The sequence below is a fragment of the Barbus barbus genome, assembly GCF_936440315.1.
Source record: "Barbus barbus genome assembly, chromosome: 15".
NCBI lineage: Eukaryota > Metazoa > Chordata > Actinopteri > Cypriniformes > Cyprinidae > Barbus > Barbus barbus.
In genome coordinates, this window is record NC_136743.1 from 17,194,926 (window position 1) to 17,214,282 (window position 19,357).

The window sequence follows — 19,357 nt, forward strand, 5'->3', positions numbered from 1 at the left end:
CGCGCTACTTAGCCTCGCGAGCAGAGAAAGAAGAGCACTTCACGTGCATCCCTTTAGCCCATTAGATCCTACAGCACAGAGGGTAATTGGTTTACGGCTGCTGTGAAACTGTGCCTCACCATATGGGCATCCCAAAACTGCCCATCCAGTTATATTGTGCCTAATTTACTTACACACATTAGTCATGATGAGACGTATAGATATTTTCACACTTACATGTATGCATTTAGCAGATGCATTTATCCAATATATGTTCCCTGGGAACCAAACCATGAGTCATGACCTATAGGCTGAGTCAGCTGCATGTGCTACCAGTTGAGCTACAGGACAATGCACGTATGCGCTCACACTAATTAGACAGACTGACACAGTTTTTATAATCTGAGGAGCGACACATAAAAACGGAGCCTTGTTAGGAAGTAACCCAGTTTATCCACTCAGAAGTCAAAAACATGCTGGGAGTAATTTGGTGGCATTAGAAGGATTTGAGTATTTATCAAGCCATGCATATGGCACACTGTTTCCCGGTTGGACACGGATAGATCCTGCAGCAGCACACAGTAAGATCAAATTTGTTTCTATTGAACGAACAGTGGAATATAAGAACCGATTTGGGTAAATTATGTTTTTGGGTTTTTTCTTGTCGGTCCAGATCTACTTCTTTTATGAATACAATAAAATGCAAATCAAACATGCAATTCCTCTACTGTGATGAATGCGTTTTCGATTTCTGAATCAAATATAAATGTGATACTTTTGATGAAAACTTTTTTTTTTCGTCAAAATGTTCTAGATGATGTAACTATTTAAACAGGCTACTCAAATAAGAAAAAAAAACTAATTTAAAGCTGTTAATGCCCCCCAAAAATAAGCAGCGAAGAAATTGTGGTTTAAAAATAGTATTTAAATTAGAAAAATAAATAAAACTTCAAAGTCAGTGTCCCATAACCAACATGCAGGAAGCCATTTTGTTGCCATGTGACAAAAATATGTCTGCCTTTTTATGAAAAGGCATGTTTTACTCGGATCAAAAAAAAATAAAAAATCTACAAAACCTCGCCATGGCTTTATGGCATTATTTTATTGAATGTATGATATGTATAACAAATGTATGACAACAACATTACATTGAAAACAATTTCAAAACTTTTTGGAAAATAATGATTCTGTGTGTGTGCGTGTGTGTTGATACTGTATTTAATGGGCATATAAAATATTCTAGCACTTTTTCCTGATCATTACGATCAATTTTTGCCACGTTTTTCAAAAATGTAACAAATTAGCATGACCAGAAACATTACATTAAAGAACTTAGAGTTTAAAGCTAGACTTCTAGTAAAGATTTCTCCTTTTCCTTGTCATAAAACAAATGGTTTTAAGAGAAGCAGTCTAGCGTGTAGGGCTACTTTAATAGGATAGACTAGTACATGTACAATAATGTACAAATAATGTCAAAGAAAAAAGATTAGCGATTATCAGGATAATCGGAGTGTTATTTTATTAACCGGATCGGTTCATTGACATTTTCTGCATTAATCTGTAATAAGTTTCAAAAAGCAGCTATTTGATCTGATAAATGCAACCCTCCACAGCTTCTTATCGACTGAACAAAAAGGTAAACGGTTCTTTCAGAAACAAAACGTCTTGTCGCTGTTCGTTCAGCCGTCATTTTACATTTTACTCCATTTCTAGCTACTATTGTAGTGATTGCTGCACCTGCCATTACGGCGCAACACCAAAAGACATCAATGAGCATCTCCAATAAAGGACACATAACTTACCCTTAACGCGGAGAGGTCTATTTCATCCAGACTCCGTGCCGGAGAATCGCTCGCCATATTAAAGATAAAAAAAAAACGGAATTACACAGAGAAACAAAAAAATAGATCACAGGCAGCCGTCCGCAGATCTCCTTCGGCAGCAGCGCGTTCAAATCTCGTATCGCTTATCGCTCGCGCTTATTGTACAATCCGTCTTTTAACTCTGGATTCCACCGATGCTTTTGCTAGACCTCAGTTAGATTTGACCCTATAGCAAACAGAAATATCGTGTGGTCTGAGGACAGCATGTTTTTCAGCAGGAGCTACACATCTTTTGGTCTCTAACACTGTCGCTGAAATCTCAATGCCGCTCGTCTTGAGAGTAGCATCAATCAGATGTGTGGGAGTGGCTAAGAGACACTAGTACCGCCCATTTGTTTGCTTCCATTCCTTCAGGTACACCTTCACTTGTTTGAATGAGTTATAATCTTAACAGCGATGATAACACCCAAAAGAATTAACCTCTGTGTTCGATGTTTCCCAAGAGCTGTGATGTATACAACTCTGTGTTTTCCAGCATAAAAATGTAAAACAGATTTAGTTATTTTCTTTTTATTATTATTATTATTTGTTTATTGATTTTAATATACATGAGAGTCATAAAACAAAAATAACAATAGGAACATTCAGTAACAAAGGTCAAATACAGTAAAATAATAAGAGCAGCAGTATTTAAATATAATAAACTGATGGAAAATACAGTATATGTGCACTGAAGAGATAAAAACAAAAGATAAATTAAAATAAATAAATAAAATCGCATTAATGTCAAGCTGTAATTTTAAATATGATCGTATATCTAAAAGGTCAGAGGTCTATGAGAGACATCCATATTCTAAATTTAGTTATTTTCTGATGTTTTAGAGGTGTAACAATAAATCAATTCTATTCAATAAATAGAAAAATTTATTAGTAGTAAAATTTAAAAATAAAATAAATTGGGGTCTGCAAGATATATTATATAACATTCAAAATGCAGGTCGATTTCCCTCATTTTAATCTGTTGTTGTTTCTATTTAAAGGAATACATTATAAGCTCACCCCTCATTTTCATCCAAACCACTGCAGTCTGGCACAACCACCCTGTAATTCAGCTGAACATTTCTGCTTCCTTGAAAACTTGACCTATTTAACTGTTTAATCCACTTCTTAGGAACTCCTTTCTTGTTCCTTACATGTTCTGCTTTCCTGTTTTGTTGCAGTAGGGTAACACACCATTCAAGAGACAAGTCATCTTCATTTCTTCATGGCTGAAATTAGAAGAGACCATCTATATCTCAGATGAATCATCTGTCAAAACATATTTCTTAAATGCTAAAGAACAAAATGTGACTTGAAGCTACCACATGTTGGCTTTAAGAGATATTGCTAAACACCACTGATAAACTGTTAAAAGGAAACTATTTTCTCACATCATTAGCAGTTATTAACTGTGTTGTCATTGTCTATTAAACAACATCCTTAATGTAACTTGTATTACTTGAGAAGATCATATCAAATGCACAGCTCCACAGACTCTATTATAGGAACAAAGATCCAGAGCCTGACCAGAGTTTCTCTGATAAGGCTGTATTAAAATTCCATGGATTCCTTTCATTATTGCCTATTCAAAACAGCTGCTCAGCAACTACTGGACACAAGTGTAACTTTATTACTTTGCATGCAAGTCTCTTCAAGTGAGCGTTTTAAGGTTAAAGATCAGTTTGCTTAAAATGTCAGTAAAGTGCAAGCCAGATGAGCTCGCCTCACTGTTTTAATGCAAGTAGCTCATTAGTGGGCTTTTCGTGAAGCTAAAATCTGTTTCAAAATCTGTTTCCAAAAAGATATGAATCATTTATATTTATTTGAGTACCCCTTTTTGCATTCATCTTTTTTTGATGCCTCCAAACAGGCCGAATTCAGTGCACCAGGATGGAGATTTGCTGATGCTTTAATCCAAGGTGACTCACAAAATGGAATACTACAACAAAATTCAATAGGTATAGTTCCACCCACATGGGGCAAATAGCCTCTGAGAGAAATTGGGGTTGATGACCTGGGCCGTCGCCCCCTGGTGGCTACTTGCTGTAGGCAACATATAAAGACAGATTCCACTCTATTTGCCATGTTAATTAAATAGTCATGAAAAGGGATTTCCTGGAAAATGTGTCCCACCTAAAACAATTATCTGAATTTGCATCTGAAGGAAGTACAAACCCTACAATATTCCAGGTGGATGTGTGAAATTCATGCAGGAAGTATGTGTGTTACATGTCTAGCAAGTATTTGTTGCGCAACTGTTGCCCCAGAAGTGCTTCTTCAGTAGAAACGTACCTTCCATTTATACCTAAATCAGCAGACCGGTTTGTCTTTTGCAATTTCTCTGCTATCATTCAAAGACTGTGACGGAATAAAAATAAATCAGTAGTCTGCTATAGAAGAATCAGATTCAAATGTGAAAAGAAAGAGCATTTGGTCAGTCCGCCTTTCAGCTCCATGGGACAGACTGAAACAGCTTTTTACAACCAAATGTGCATAATCCCTCAGTCTGCCTGTTTCCACAGACCAGTTTCAATTCAAATTAACAGTCCACTACCCCAGGGTGTCACTATGGCTACCTCATCTTGTAACTATGGCTACAAGTTACCATAGTTACAAGATGGCGCCGCTTTGTTCGGACGCCGTCCAGGTCGCTCCGCTAAGATTGTGTTTTTATCTACTTTTTTACTTAGTTTTACTTTCTCTTTTTACACATCTCACGTCAGCACTGATCACCTACAACAAAGAAACACTTTTGGACATTTGGAAACCCCGAGGCGAAGGATCAAGAAACACCGCGGGAAACGCGCTGGGATTCGAGATAGACTCAGGAAAAGGGCTCACAGTCCTCCCCTTCCGAGCATTCTGCTCGCAAATGTCCAATCCTTGGAGAATAAGATGGACGATCTTAGAGACAGGATTAGTTTCCAACGGGACATAAGGGACTGTAACATCCTTTGTTTGTCAGAAACGTGGCTTTCGTCCTCGGTCCCGGACACTGCTGTAATGCCAAGTGATAACTTCTCTGTTTTTCGGACGGACAGAACAGCGAGAGGCCGGTAAATCCAGGTGTGGAGGAGTGTGTTTCATGATTAACAAGAAATGGTGTGATCCCAGGAATATCTCCATTCTGTCGCGTCCCGACTCGCCTCATCTGGAATATCTTTCCATTATTTGCCGCACATTTTATCTGCCCCGGGAGTTTTCATTTATCATTGTTACTGCTGTGTACATTCCACCACAGACGGACACCGGCTTGGCTTTGTCTAAACTTCACGATGTGCTCAGCGGCTACATTAACAAACATCCTGACGCTGCCTTTATCATCGCGGGGGACTTTAACAAAGCTAACCTCAGACGGTCATGCCGAACTTTCACCAACATGTATCCTGTCCAACTAGAGGACCAAACACACTGGATCATTGCTACACTCAGTTCAAGAATGCCTACAAAGCCCGCTGACTTCCGGCTTTTGGCAAATCGGACCATGCCGCCATTTTTCTCACACCGGAATACAAACAAAGGCTTGTTCAGGATCCTCCGGTGCAGAGAGTAGTGACGCGCTGGTCCTCCCACTCAGAGGCTATGCTGCAGGCAGCTCTTGATGATGTCGACTGGGAATGTTCTGGGTGAGTTCTTCTGACGTCAGTGAGTTCACGGATGTAGCATTAAGCTTTGTAAACACGCTAACCGAGCAAGCTACAGAAACAATAACGATAAGGACATTCTCCAACCAGAAACCGTGGGTGGACAGTACAATCCGTGCTGCGGTTAACACACGCACTGCCGCTTACAATGAGGCTCTTCTGACCGGGAATATGAGCGAGTACAAAGCATCGTGCTATGCTCTCCGACGCGCAGTAAGAGCCGCTAAACACAGACACAGAGAGAGAATTGAGTCTCATTTCCAGCTCAATGACTCTCGACGGATGTGGCAGGGACTGAGGACCATCTGTGCCTTCGGAAACGAATCCTCCGCGGAGGTGAGAGCAGATCCGTTGCTGGCCGACGAGTTAAACACCTTCTTCGGCCGCTTCGATTGCAACGGCGGCAGCGCGTCTCTGCCGTCCAGCGCGTCAGGAAGCAGCAGGCAGAGCAACGATGATCCTGTAATCACCGTGTCAGAGGATGAGGTTCGGAGGGTGCTAAAGAAAGTGAACGTCAGGAAAGCAGCCGAACCTGATGGGATAACCGGCCGTGTTCTGAGGTCCTGCGCTGATCAGCCCGCTGGTTTGTTCACGTCTATCTTTAATGAGTCCCTTGCTACCTCCGTGGTTCCCACCTCATTTAAAAAATCCGTAATAATCCCTGTGCCTAAGAACAATAAACCCTCTTGCCTGAATGACTATCGCCCAGTTGCCCTCACATCTATAGTCATGAAGGTTTTTGAGAGACTTGTAAAGAGCCACATCTGCTCCTCCATCCCTGATACTTTGGACCCTCTTCAGTTTGCCTATCGCCCAAACAGATCTACGGACGATGCCATCTCTCACGTCCTCCACTCTTCCCTCACACACTTGAACAGCAACAATGGGAATTATGTAAGGCTGCTATTCATTGACTATAGCTCAGCTTTCAACACTATAGTCCCCATCAAGCTGGCATCTAAACTCACAGACCTCGGCCTAAACTCCTCACTCTGTGACTGGATTCAAGACTTCCTCACCGGCAGACCTCAAGTGGTGAAAGTTGACCAGTTCACCTCAAACTCCATCACCCTGAACGTAGGAGCCCCACAGGGCTGTGTCCTGAGTCCCCTGCTCTACTCTCTCTACACGCATGACTGCGTGTCCTCTCACAGCTCCACATCTATCATCAAATTCGCTGATGATACTGTGGTTCTGGGCCTCATCTCCAGCAACGATGAGACCGCATACTTGGATGAGGTAGAGAGACTCACATCATGGTGCCAGTACAACTGTCTCTCTCTGAATGTGAGCAAAACTAAAGAGCTGATCATGGATTTTAGGAAGAGACAGCAGCAGCCCTACACTCCTCTTATGATCAGTAGGACCCCTGTGGAGAGGGTGAGTAGCTTCAATTTACCTCGGTGTAAACATCTCTGAGAACCTGATTTGGACTACACGCATCCAAACACTGGTTAAGAAAGCCAGGCAAAGACTGTACCATCTGCGACAGCTGAGGAAATTCAGGGTCTCACCAGCAATCCTGAAAACTTTCTATTCAGGGACCATAGAAAGTGTATTGACTGCATTGAGTGCATCTCAGTGTGGTATGGAAACAGCTCCAATCAGGACTGCAAAGCACTACAGAGAGTTGTGCGCTTAGCTGAGCGCATCTCAGGGTCTGCTCTCCCCTCTCTGCAGGACATCTACCTCAAACGCTGCAAAAGTAGAGCTGTCAAAATTATCAAGGACTCAAATCACCCTGGTAACTGACTATTCACTTTGCTTCCATCTGGTAAGCGCTTCCGTAGCCCGATGGCAAAAACTGAGAGACTTAAACTCTAACTCTGTGTCATAACATCACTTGACTCCATGTTAACATCACCATATCAATAAGCTATTCATATTTTTTTCTACCTCATATGCTGCTATTTAAATGCCATGTACAACTTTTTTGCACATTCCTGTTATATTACTATTTATGTCAACAACATACTGACCTGCACAATTATATTTATATTTTCTTATCTTTTATTTTATTCTTTTTCCTACTTTTCTTTTTCTTAATATTTGTCTATACAATTGCACTGTCCTTGGAGCGGACCTAATTTACATTTCACTGCTGGTTATACTCTGCATAATTGTGTATGTCACGAATACAAATCTTGAATCTTGAATCAACCAGTTTCAAGACGATCTGATGTTGCATTACATAATAAGAGCCCTCCAAAAACTCATATTCTACCTGTTCTGCCTGTGATTTTGGATAACTCTAAAAAGGAAACTCCCAGTTTCCACAGACCAGTTTCAATTCAGATTAATAGTCCACTACCCCAGGGTGTCACTCAACCAGTTTCAAGAAGATCTGGGCCCGTATTCATAAAGATTCTAAGAATCCTCTCAGAAAACTCTTAATTTAGCTTAAAAACTTTTACGTAGGAGTCTTAGCTTAAGAGCGATTCGGGACCGATTTGAGAGCAACTCTGAGTAAGGAAAAGCAATCTGTGATCTCGTGCAGTTGCTGACGCTCGCTAAAGCGTGCAATCGCATTGTGCGCTGATTTATCGGTACTTTCGCTTTCAAAATCGATCGCGTTCAGCAAGGAGGGGAGAGGATGGAAAGTGGGGGGGCACAGTAACTCGTTTGGGTGCCTTGGCGCCGGCCCTGCATATTTACTGTGTTTTATAGGAAATGAACAGAGACATATAAGCCTAATAAGTGCTGTAACAGACCCAAATCATCACTGCTGCATAGTTGCATTTTTCCAGTTGACAAATATTTTAATGTAGTGATTTCTGGCGCTATGGCAATTCTGCGCGGTGTCTGAGATGTTAGCATGTCTTTTAATAAGATCAGTCACAAACATGATCCCTGCACGAACTAATGTGTAGTGTCTTATTAACTCACTGTCATCCATTGTGTGCAACACATTTCTTCTCGCTCTTCATTTTCGTCCATTTTCTCCGCTGTTAAAGAAACTCTTAAGCCCCTTAAAAGTCCTCGTCCATACTCCTAACAAGTTTGACCTTAAGACCTCTTTTAAGGGTTAAGATGCTTTCTGAATTACTTTTTTCTTTACTAGGATTTTTTCTTTAATTTTAAGAGTAAACGCCCACATTTCTAAGAATTTTCTTAGAATTTTGTCAATAGGAGCTACTTTTTGCATTAAAATTCTTCATGAATACGGGCCCTGATGTCGCATTACAAAATAAAAGCCCTCAAAAAACTCATATTTGACCAGTTTTGTCTTTGATTTTAGATGGCTCTAAAAAGGAAACTCCCTGTTTCCACAGACCAGTTTCAATTCAGATTAACAGTCCACTACCCCAGGGTGTCACTCAACCAGTTTCAAGACGATCTGATATCGCATTACAAAATAAAAGCCCTCCAAAAACCCATATAAACTGGTCATATATGAGTTTTTGGAGGGCTGTTTGAGAGTTTGAGAGACACCCGGGGTAGTGAATTATTAAACTGAATTAAAAGTGGTGTGTAGAAACAAGAGTTACTCTTGTTTTCTTACCCAAACTTATAGCTGCAATGGCACACTGCAGTCAACTTGTGTATTCAGCAGCGTCAGAGTGCAGCATTTAGCTCTTGGCAGTGGGCCCTCAGGGACACATCTATAGGCGATATCAACTGTAGGCAGCATGTGCAGGCCTGGAATCTGCTACAGTCTTGATCTGCTCTTTCGACAGTGAAAAATGCAGCTGGTTTAGGCTCAACTCTAGGTTTCCATCCCTGTCCATGAAAAGCCTGTTCAGATGAGATAGGTAAAAAGTTGCTATAAAAAACCTTACATTAGCAGTTCTGTGGAGATGGTGTATCGCTGCTTGGGGATAATGGCAGTACTCACAATGTCCAGATTACAGTACACTGCAGTCCACCAGGTGGCGCTGTGAGTGATTAGATCAATCCTTACGAAAATAAACCATGGTTTTATTATTTCACTCCGGAAAGTCGTGGCCTAATGGTTAGAGAGTCGGACTTGTAATCCGAAGGTTGCGGGTTCGAGTCTCCGGCCGGCAGGAATTGTAGGTGGGGGGAGTGAATGTCCAGCGCTCTCTCCACCCTCAATACCACGACTGAGGTGCCCTTGAGCAAGGCACCGAACCCCCAACTGCTCCCCGGGCGCTGCAGCATAAAATGGCTGCCCACTGCTCCGGGTGTATGTTCACGGTGTGTGTGTGTGTTCACTGCTGTGTGTGTGCACATTGGATGGGTTAAATGCAGAGCACGAATTCCGAGTATGGGTCACCATACTTGGCTGAATGTCACTTCACTTCACTTATTTTCCACAGTTTTACTACAAATAGCATGGGTACCATTGTTAATTTGTGGTTACCATGGTATTTTGGTTTTATTTTAAATAAAACTATGGTTAATTTTCATAAGGGAATGGTGGTGAAAGTGGCAAATGCCACTAATAGTAGTACGTCAATGACCTTACCATAGTGAGATGCCCACCATTCAACATTCAGAGTGTTTGAGAATATTATCAAGATTATGATTTTAATTTCAGTGTTGCTTATGGCAGTATTTACTACTTTTTATTGTGCTTTTTTCATTTCAGTATCTTGATAGCCCCTTTTTTATTGTGAATATTTAAAACATATTAAACTATATATATATAATCCGAGAGCTTTCTGACCCTGCAAAGATAGCAACGCAACTGACACTTTCAAGGCCCAGAAAGGTAGTAAGGACATCATTAAAATAGTCCATGTAACATCAGTGGTTCAACCTTAATTTTATGAAGCTAAGAGAATACTTTTTGTGCGCAAAGGAAACAAAAATAATGACTTTATTAAACAATTTATTCTTTTCCATGTCAGAATTAGACGCACATTAATGACAGTACCATGGCACATCCATGGGCATTCCTGTCTTTGCAAACAAGCCGCAGCACATCTGGGTTCTACATCAGAATGCCAGCTCCTGCACACACAGCGGAGACTGACACAGAATAGAAGAATTGTTGAATTAAGTTGTTATTTATGTTTTCTTTGCGCACAAAAAGTATTTTTGTAGCTTCATAAAATTACAGTTGAACCACTGATGTTACATGGACTATTTTAACGATGTCCTTACTACCTTTCTGGGCCTTGAACATGTCAGTTGCGTTGAGGGTCAGAAAGCTCACGAATTTCGTCAAAAATATCTTAATTTGTTTTCCGAAGATGAACGAAGGTCTTACGGGTTTGGAACGACATGAGCGTGAGTAGTTAATAACAGAATTTACATTTTTTTTGGGTAAACTATTCCTTTAAAACACTCTGTTGTTGATTTCTTAACAGTGCAAACTGTCGTAATTATAGGTTTGTTTTTCTGTAACACCCATCATTTAATTCCAACTGATTTAGGTCAGAGTGACACATTTCATGTTGTGAGGAGCACAGGCAGAGAATCGGGAATGACATGTTTAATCTGAGCATGTTTTGATGTGATCTTAAAATTCAGAAATAGTTCCTGTTTAACAACTTTTAACATGTTTTATTAATTCAGGAGGGAATCTACCTGTGGATTAGCTGCAGCATCTTATTTCCTTTTGAAAGGAAACATTCTGTCTGCTGTCAGGAACATTATTCAATGATTTAAATCAAACTTCGCTCATCAATACATACATAAAACATGTGCATATACACCTATAAATTACTCACATACACATGTATACTATTGGATGTTCTATATATATATATATATATATATATATATATATATATATATTGAACATCCAATAGTATACATATGGTGAGTTTGGATACATATATATGAAATACACGGGCACACTAATATGAAATCCATACCAATACATATTATGTTAGTAATGAATGCATATACACTTGTGAATAACTTGCGTATACATATAAACTTGATGCATGCATACACCTATAGACTCTCGCTAATACATACCTATAAACCTATAAACACTCGCACATACATATAAACTCGCTGCGCGCATACACGTGTATATATGTATATGCAAGTGATTTCATATGTGGATGTGCGTGAACTTTTCAGTGTAAACGGAAGGCATTTCAGTGTAAAAGGAAGCAGCGCCACTTCTGGCGGGACATTTGAAAATGCTTAATGTGGCTTAATGCATTAAAACAGTGTTTTTAAAAGACCAAACTCAATAAACACATTATTAATAAAGCATACGATGTATAGACAAGCAGATGAGTCCAGAATAAGAAGGTAACGCGTTTCATTACGGGTAAAGCGTTTTCCTCCCATAAGGAATACGCTTAACCTGGCTTAATGCGTCATTTTAGGGGACGTCGGAAGCAAAATAAATCTGGGTGGGTCCTCCCCCAGAAAAAAAAAAAATTAAATACTGGAGTATATTTTCTGTAGTCTGGTGCCTTTTAATTAACGCAGTGTCTATTTACACAAAGAGCAAATAGGCCGCCTTGTTGGCATGGGTTATTTACTTCTCCCACTAACGTCACAACATTACAAAAGACAACTATATCTATGTCAAACTGTGTGAAGTTCAACTGAGACTCTAGGGACCAACAAAGAAGCAAATGTGATATACAAAGTGATGACAAATTTTTGATTTGCAGATTCAAGTTATAACTCAGGCTTGAGTTTAACTGATTGAATTTAAAGATTTTGTCATTTGTCTCAGCCGAAGATAATATAAGCTTTTAATATAAGCTTTAAAAAACCATGGATGATTACTTGTTTAGCTGAGAGGAAGATTAACTAAAGCCTCAAAGAATCATTGGTTTAGTTCAATTGGTCTAGTGTAACAAATTAAAGAAAAAAACTCTTTTAGGCAGGAAAAAAGAGCAAACCACCAGCAGGCTGCCTGTGACAAGCCTTGGAGATTGACATTATATTTTAAAGTTACTCATTTAGAGAAACATGAATAATTCAATATGCAAAAAACGAAAAGAAAGAAAACTTCAACAAGGCACAGTTGGAGGTACGCCCTGGGGTTAAGAGGTATGTTTTCTTACATAAAACTGGAATGGAGAACAGGAAAAGCTGAAATATCAGCAGACAAATCTACATGCATGGGCCTGGAATGGGGTGGAGCACATGATCACCACAGAGGAAAGGATCCAGTATAGTGATCAGCACGGATGTTTCAAGAATGTCTGTTCTTCAATCATTATTGAAGGATGAAAAAGAAGTATGATTTAGGTTAGATTTAATTAGATTATTTTAATGAATTAATAATTTATTAACTTACTGTAAAGTACTACTTTTAAGTAATCCTGACGACATTTGGAAGTTTGGGTCTAGCAAAATTTTGCTTTTCTTAGCTGTTTAAAAGTATCCCTTTTCACTCAAAACATATTCAGAAACATTTTCACATATTTTATGTTCTGTGCATAAGCCTACAATAGATTTGGATGAGCTGCTTTTTACAGTTACATATCTGGTGGGCCTTTTTTGAGTGAATCTTATTATATCGTACACCAGTAGGTGGCAAGAAGTGGTTGTCTTTATGAGTGATTCCTTAAAGCAACAGTAAGGTTTTTTTATTTATTTAATTTTTTTTAACCTAAAATCCTTCTTATGGTACACTGACTTCCAATAAGTAGCCTACCGCCAGAATGACTCCCATTGGAGTATTTTAGTTTGATGAGTGGTAAAATCTGTGAAGGGAGAGGAGTGCTTTAAGACAACAACATGTTAGCTGTGTCCGAACTCCAAAATCTGCTTCACTTGAGATACCTTCTTCTGATCAACTTTTGAAGACAGTATAGACATATCCTTCACTGCCTTTGATATCTAACAATCCTGTGCGTTCCATTCCGTGACAGCTAAGCTAAAAATAAACATGGCGGCTTAGTTGCGGTTGAAGGTGAGTTTGTGCTTTGTTTTTGACCAACTTTTTCCATTTTGATGTTCAGTAATTAAATGTTCACATAGTTTTCACCAAAATGTGGTCTATTTTTTCACTCACTTAACTGTAGGGGCTCCAAAATCGCAAAAAAGCAAAAAAAAAAAGCAAAATACATAGTTGCTTTCAATCATTCACTTCAACTATTAATTAAAAACTGACTGATTTAAGAACAAAATGCCACTATGGTTGTGTGTTGCAAAGAGTCGGTTGATTCTGATGTGGCTTTGTGACCAAGTAACTGGACAATATTATGTCTAAAAGGCAAGCTGCTTCATATAAATTTTTCAATTATTTTATAAAAGCAGCATCATAGCCTCAGTCGTTCTGTTCTGGTATGAATATCAACATTCTTGCTTGTGTGATTTTGCTTAATTAAAAAGCTTCAATACTAGACAAAGTACTGCATCGCAGACTTCGAAAGCAATACTGTATCTGTTTATATTATGAGAATAATGAGCAGTGCAAAAATGCATAATTATTAACATATGGACTCTGAATACTTATGAACATCACTGCAAATTTGCCAGAGACTGCTTTTCTCATTTCAGAAAAGGACAATCTGTTTAATGAACCATTGCACAATACCAGAGAACTACAGTACACAGTAATTGAGACAGTGATGCTGTTTTCAAATGACACATGTAGTTAGTGAGGCATGACAGCTCAGCAATTGACCAGCTATCTCTTGAAGAAACCAAATGCTCAGGGTCTGGATGGTGTCGAGTCAGTTGAAGGCTTTTAGACCATCAACGATAAGAAGCCATTAAGGTCACAGAGATAATCTATCAACTCTTTTCACTCTTGATTTCAATACCTCCGAACATGATTCCACTCAGAGGATGTCATTAGCGTTGGCCGCTCTCTATCAGGTGTCTCGTCCAATGAGGCACGTTTGGGGACGAGCCAGTGGCCAGATTTGCATTTAAATTGCTTCTTAATGATTGTGTTTCGAGACTTCCAGGTTTGGGCATGGATCAGAGCCGGTTCCCCTGCGAAACGACGGCGTTAAAACTAATGTTCACAAGGATACAACTAATTTTTAAACCTCTGTCCCAGCCGTTGGTGCCTAAAGGGCATGTTTTGATTGCATTTTGGTGTTAAAATGGAAAATAAGACAACATTAGAATATGATTTAAGATCAGCTATTGCAGTAAAACACCCCAAGGAAACCATTCCCACAACTAACAGTTTTTGCAATTTATTTGAAACTTAGTGCAAATTTTTGAACAAATGCCTTTACACTGGAGTCATGGCTAAAATATACCTTGTCTGTCAAATTCACAGTTCATATAACTACAGACAACATGCTGGTTATGAAATGTGCTAGAAAAGGTGGCACAGGAGTTGTTTCTCCCAGTGAGCTCCATGTTAATCAGTCGGGTTTGGCTTTGGGGTCACCAACTGAGGGCAAATGCAGCAAGCTTGAATCTTCAACGCCAGTGATACATATTGAAATAAACAGAAAGAACATGTTGATGAATGTTAAACAACATTCTCATCTCTTCTATTATAACAGACTCAGAAGCTATGCTAGATGATTTTGTGAACATGAATTCTTGCTCTTATTATGTTTGATTTGTGCATCTTTTTCAAAGAAAAAAAGTCTTGATGATTTGAAACAAAACAGACTATTTAGGCATTATTTTAGTGTGCCCACTTTTGATTTGGCTATATTCAGATTTATAATGCACATTTTCACCAACTAGAAATGAGTCACAGAAATGAGAAACGAGTTGCATTATGGCAGTAAAATCGGCTGCAAATTTTGAAACACTAACATTCAAAGGTTTGGGGTCAGTAAACACCTTTATGATTTTTACAAAAGATTTTTATTTCAAAAATGCCTTATATCCTGTAAAAATGTATCAAGTTTCCACAAAAATAATAAATGGCATAACTGCTCTCAACATTGATAAGAAATGTTTCTTGTTTCTGTACCAAATTAGCATATTAGAATGATTTCTAAAGGATCATGTGACTAAAAATGGGAGTAATGACTGCTTAAAATTTTGCATTACCATAACAGTAATAAATGACTGTTTAAAATGTATTAAAACAGAAAACAGTTTTAAAATTGATTTACTGTAATTACAGTTAAATGAAGCCTTGGTGAGCATAACAGACTTCTTTAAGATACATGAAAAACTCAAAAGAAAATAAAAAGGAAAAAAAGAACAGATAAAATAACAAGAATTAAAAACATATCAAAGCATCACCAAGAATAAGAAGAGTGGCAAACTGTAGAAAATGGCTGACCCGATGATATTCAAACATCAAGGGACAATTTGAAATGGCAACAAGCGCTAACTCATGAATAAAGGCATGGATTCTATGCCACATTTGTGAAGGGGAAAATGTAAGATTGGACGCCACACGTCGCTGTTTGGTGTTGAGAGGTAATAATTTCCTTCAGTTACTCAGCACTTTAATTCACAGAGAGATTGTTTGGTCTCCCCAGAGCACTGACACTTAGACCCAGGCAGCGAGGCTGGACAGTAAAAGCCTCTGCAGACTCGGTCTAAGAGCAGGTTCACCAGACAGAAAACACATATCACTGTACTCAGCCTGTCATGGATGCGCTTCTACTGGGGACGCCGTGCTGAAGAATGGGCTGCAGTGACAAAATGATATCTGACAGGACTTCCACTCTCCATTTTGCCCTTCACTTTGAGTGCTGCCTCTAAAATTGAGCCAGCGATAGCAATAAAAATCAAATCCTCTTTATATGTACATTAGAATTAAAATATTTATTTAAAAAGCCCTTCTTGTTTGGTATCTCATTAAATGTATTTCATTAAATACATTATAGTAAAAGCACAATATGTGCTGATAATCACTTATAAAATATCATTATGTACATTTATATATATGGAATTGTCTGACAATGGACGGACAGTTTGTCTTAATATCCTTTGCTCCTTTGTATCGACTGGAGAAGTTTTGTCCACCACAGTGGTGTCTTTGTTTTTTCCCCTCATGTTGGATGTGGATTGTCGTTTTTGTGCTTCTCATTTGGTGTCATCAGGTCCAGAGCTCAGTGGGCACCATGGCTTCTTTGGTGCCTACTGAGGGCATGAGGTTCTCCTCGCAGAGGAACTCCAGCGGGAACTGGACCAGGAAGCCTCTAATCTTCATCAGCAGCTCCTGAGCTTTAACAGGGTCCTCTTTATCAAGACCTTGTTTGAACTGGAAGCTCATGAGCTCCTGTTTGTTCCTCACCAGACTTGAGGGCAGACAGCGGAAAACCTGCAATGCCACCACATCAACAGTCCTCAGTTTTATTTGCTGCTTACATTGTATTTGGAAATTCAGAACAGATGAGCAAGTCATTTTATTATGATCATGACAATTTTTTGGCAACTATAGGACCTAAAATTGAAGTATTAAAATAAAACTAAACCTGAAAAAAAATAAAATAAATTGCTAAAGAACACAAAATTACTAAAACATAAATATAAATAACTAAAACATAAAAATTAGGTATAAAAGCCAATTCAAAATACTAATAAAAATTATAATATATGAATAATACTAAAATAATATTAAAGTGCACACAAACTAAAAAACAAATGGTTGTATCTAGAGTTTTTTTTTCACATTTAAATAACAGTTGCTTGGTAAAAGTGCAGAAAGTATTTGTTGTTTGGCTTTTATTGATCTTCGTAACCATAAACCAATTTTGCAGTGTTCTATTACTATGCAAAACCTAGGTTACATAATGGCATATTAGAAATATGCAGGTGTAATTAATCACCATTTAAAAAAAAAAAAAAAAAAAAATTATATTATATAATATATATATATATATATATATATATATATATATATATATATATATATATATATATATATATATATATATATATATATAAATTTTTTTTATTTTTTTATTTTTTTTTATAAAATGTCTGATGATAGAAGGTTATGAAGATTACCATGATAAAGTGAGTTGTTTTTACTCAAACCTTACATAAAAAAAACCTTTGCATTTTTCAATTTTCAAAATAATTAAAAATAAACTTTATTTTATTTTAATAGAATGGAAGAGAGACCTTGCACTCTTACGGAGGAAACTAAGCTTCCTAATAGTAGGTGTATGTGTGAAACATTTGGTTGTGTGGCTGATGTGTGAGGTATTTACTGAAATTGCCACACTACAATGGTGGCTCACAATAAGAATCTCTCATTCCATTAAGCCTCATTATTACTGGCCTGCCATGAGACTGCCAAACAGAGAGAACAATACCTATCTGACAAATGACACCTCTAAATCATAATTCAAATGCTCCACGTAATAGGAAGATAGAAAGTAGCCATTCCATTTCATGCCCAGGAGCGAGTGGAGAAAGACACAAGGAATCACACGCACCTTCTCATAGATGGTGACGTTCCGACCTGAAATGCTCATCCAGACGTCTTTGTAGAATCCGTTGCTGATGGGGTCACTAACATCAATGGTTGGATCATCAAAGGCACCAAGAATGGTTCTGGTTTATGACAGAACAAAGAGTTTCAGCTGTGACTCAATTGTTTTGCTAACACTAGGACGGTTGGCTTCCCCCAGATCTTACTTGAAGCACTCCAGTCTGAGCTGCAGAGCAAACTTGCCAGCCTGGTACTCTTGGCCATCCATCACTGACGGCGTTGTTTCTGAATCTTCAAAAATCACTGCTACCTCGCTGTCCCTTTTCCCCAACATGCTGCGGTCGTTGATGTTGGCAGAGCCTGTAAAATTAATTAATTAATTAAAAATAGACAAGGAAAAAGATAAACAAAAATTGGATTGTTTATGGTGATAGATATATATATATATATATATATATATATTCTCAATTAAAACTATACAAATTTAATTGAACATTTTATTAATTAAAAAAATCCTGGTAAAAATTAAAAAAATAAAATAAATAATAATAATAATAATAATAATAATAATAATAATAATGCCTGGTAGCTAAAAAAGCAAAACAAGTCTGACTTGTTTCATAAATTGCAATAACTATTAAAAAAATACAGTGTACTAAAAGGAAACACACACTAGTCATGACTCGCTTAATCTAAAATATCAAGAAAAATAATAAATCACAGACAACAAAACAAGATTTTTTTTTAATACTCTGCGATTCAATTTTATTAATCGTTTTACAAGTGATAGGATCTCGAGGCATTTAATTCAATAGCACACGAATCTTCCACCAACAGAATCAGAGATAACTCAGTTTCAGTGCGCGGCTAAATGTTCCCGTCTTCCTCCTCCTGATCTATGGCTTTCTTCATTTGATTTCTTGTATCTTTCACAGAAATCTAAAGCTTTATCTGAAATGACACTCGCTTATCTTTTGTGAGTTTCTTCCGCTCCTCGTACAAAGTATTATTTGATTTTTATTTTATCACAGATGTGATACGTCTTTCAGAAAACAGAGACATGAAGATAGGTTTTAGCTTTAGCTGCAGAGCGAATGTCAATACTGCACATCTGGCAGTGCAGTCATGCGTAAACTACACAGACCACAATATTTTCCTCATTAAAAAAAAAAAAATCACATAATTTGAATGCAAAATCTGTTGACGTCAATCTAAATACTATTTTAGGGAAATGAGTGGGCAAATGTGAAAACCAGCTATGTATTTACCAGGTCAATGATTATGTGTGGCCTCACAGTCTATGCTTCACAATTACCACAGTCCTCCACAAGGGGGAGTATAAATCTCTAGCCATAAAGAAATAATGCACAGGGAGCTGCTTAACAATTACAGAGAAAAGCAGGCATGGGAATGTAACATTGTTAACTCACCAATAATGACAGTGTTGTCATCAGCAATGAGCAGTTTGCTATGAACATAGATGAGCTCAGTCACCAGTCTGCCTTCCAGCTCCGCATGAGTCCTCAGACCACAAATAGAAATGTAGTTCATCCATTGGTCATCCACTGTGGGGGTAATAAAGAGAAAATCAGGTGAAAAACAGAATGAACACCAATGTCTGAAAATTAAAGGTGTCTCTTGCTATTTAGACCATTTTAGAAAGA

The 19,357-nt window shown here is 38.1% G+C and overlaps 2 protein-coding genes across 3 annotated transcripts in view; both read right to left on the bottom strand.

Annotated features, from left to right (window-relative positions):
* The window catches only part of LOC306881299 (TRAF2 and NCK-interacting protein kinase-like), a 98,778-nt gene extending 96,624 nt beyond the window's left edge, over nt 1–2,154 (bottom strand). The window contains exon 1 of the mRNA XM_079435316.1: nt 1,782–2,154. Within this exon, the coding sequence (XP_079291442.1) occupies nt 1,782–1,838 (57 nt within the window). The 5' untranslated portion in view covers nt 1,839–2,154. The remainder of the gene's footprint in view (nt 1–1,781) is intronic.
* Nucleotides 2,155–14,503: 12,349 nt separating this feature from the next.
* Nucleotides 14,504–19,357, bottom strand: part of LOC306881300 (phospholipase D1-like) — a 37,492-nt gene continuing 32,638 nt past the window's right edge. For both annotated transcript variants that reach the window (XM_079435317.1, XM_079435318.1), the window contains 4 exons: nt 19,124–19,258; nt 17,900–18,053; nt 17,698–17,815; nt 14,504–16,574 (listed from right to left, as the gene is read on the bottom strand). In XM_079435317.1, the coding sequence (XP_079291443.1) occupies nt 16,350–16,574; nt 17,698–17,815; nt 17,900–18,053; nt 19,124–19,258 (632 nt within the window). In that variant the 3' untranslated portion in view covers nt 14,504–16,349. The remainder of the gene's footprint in view (nt 16,575–17,697; nt 17,816–17,899; nt 18,054–19,123; nt 19,259–19,357) is intronic.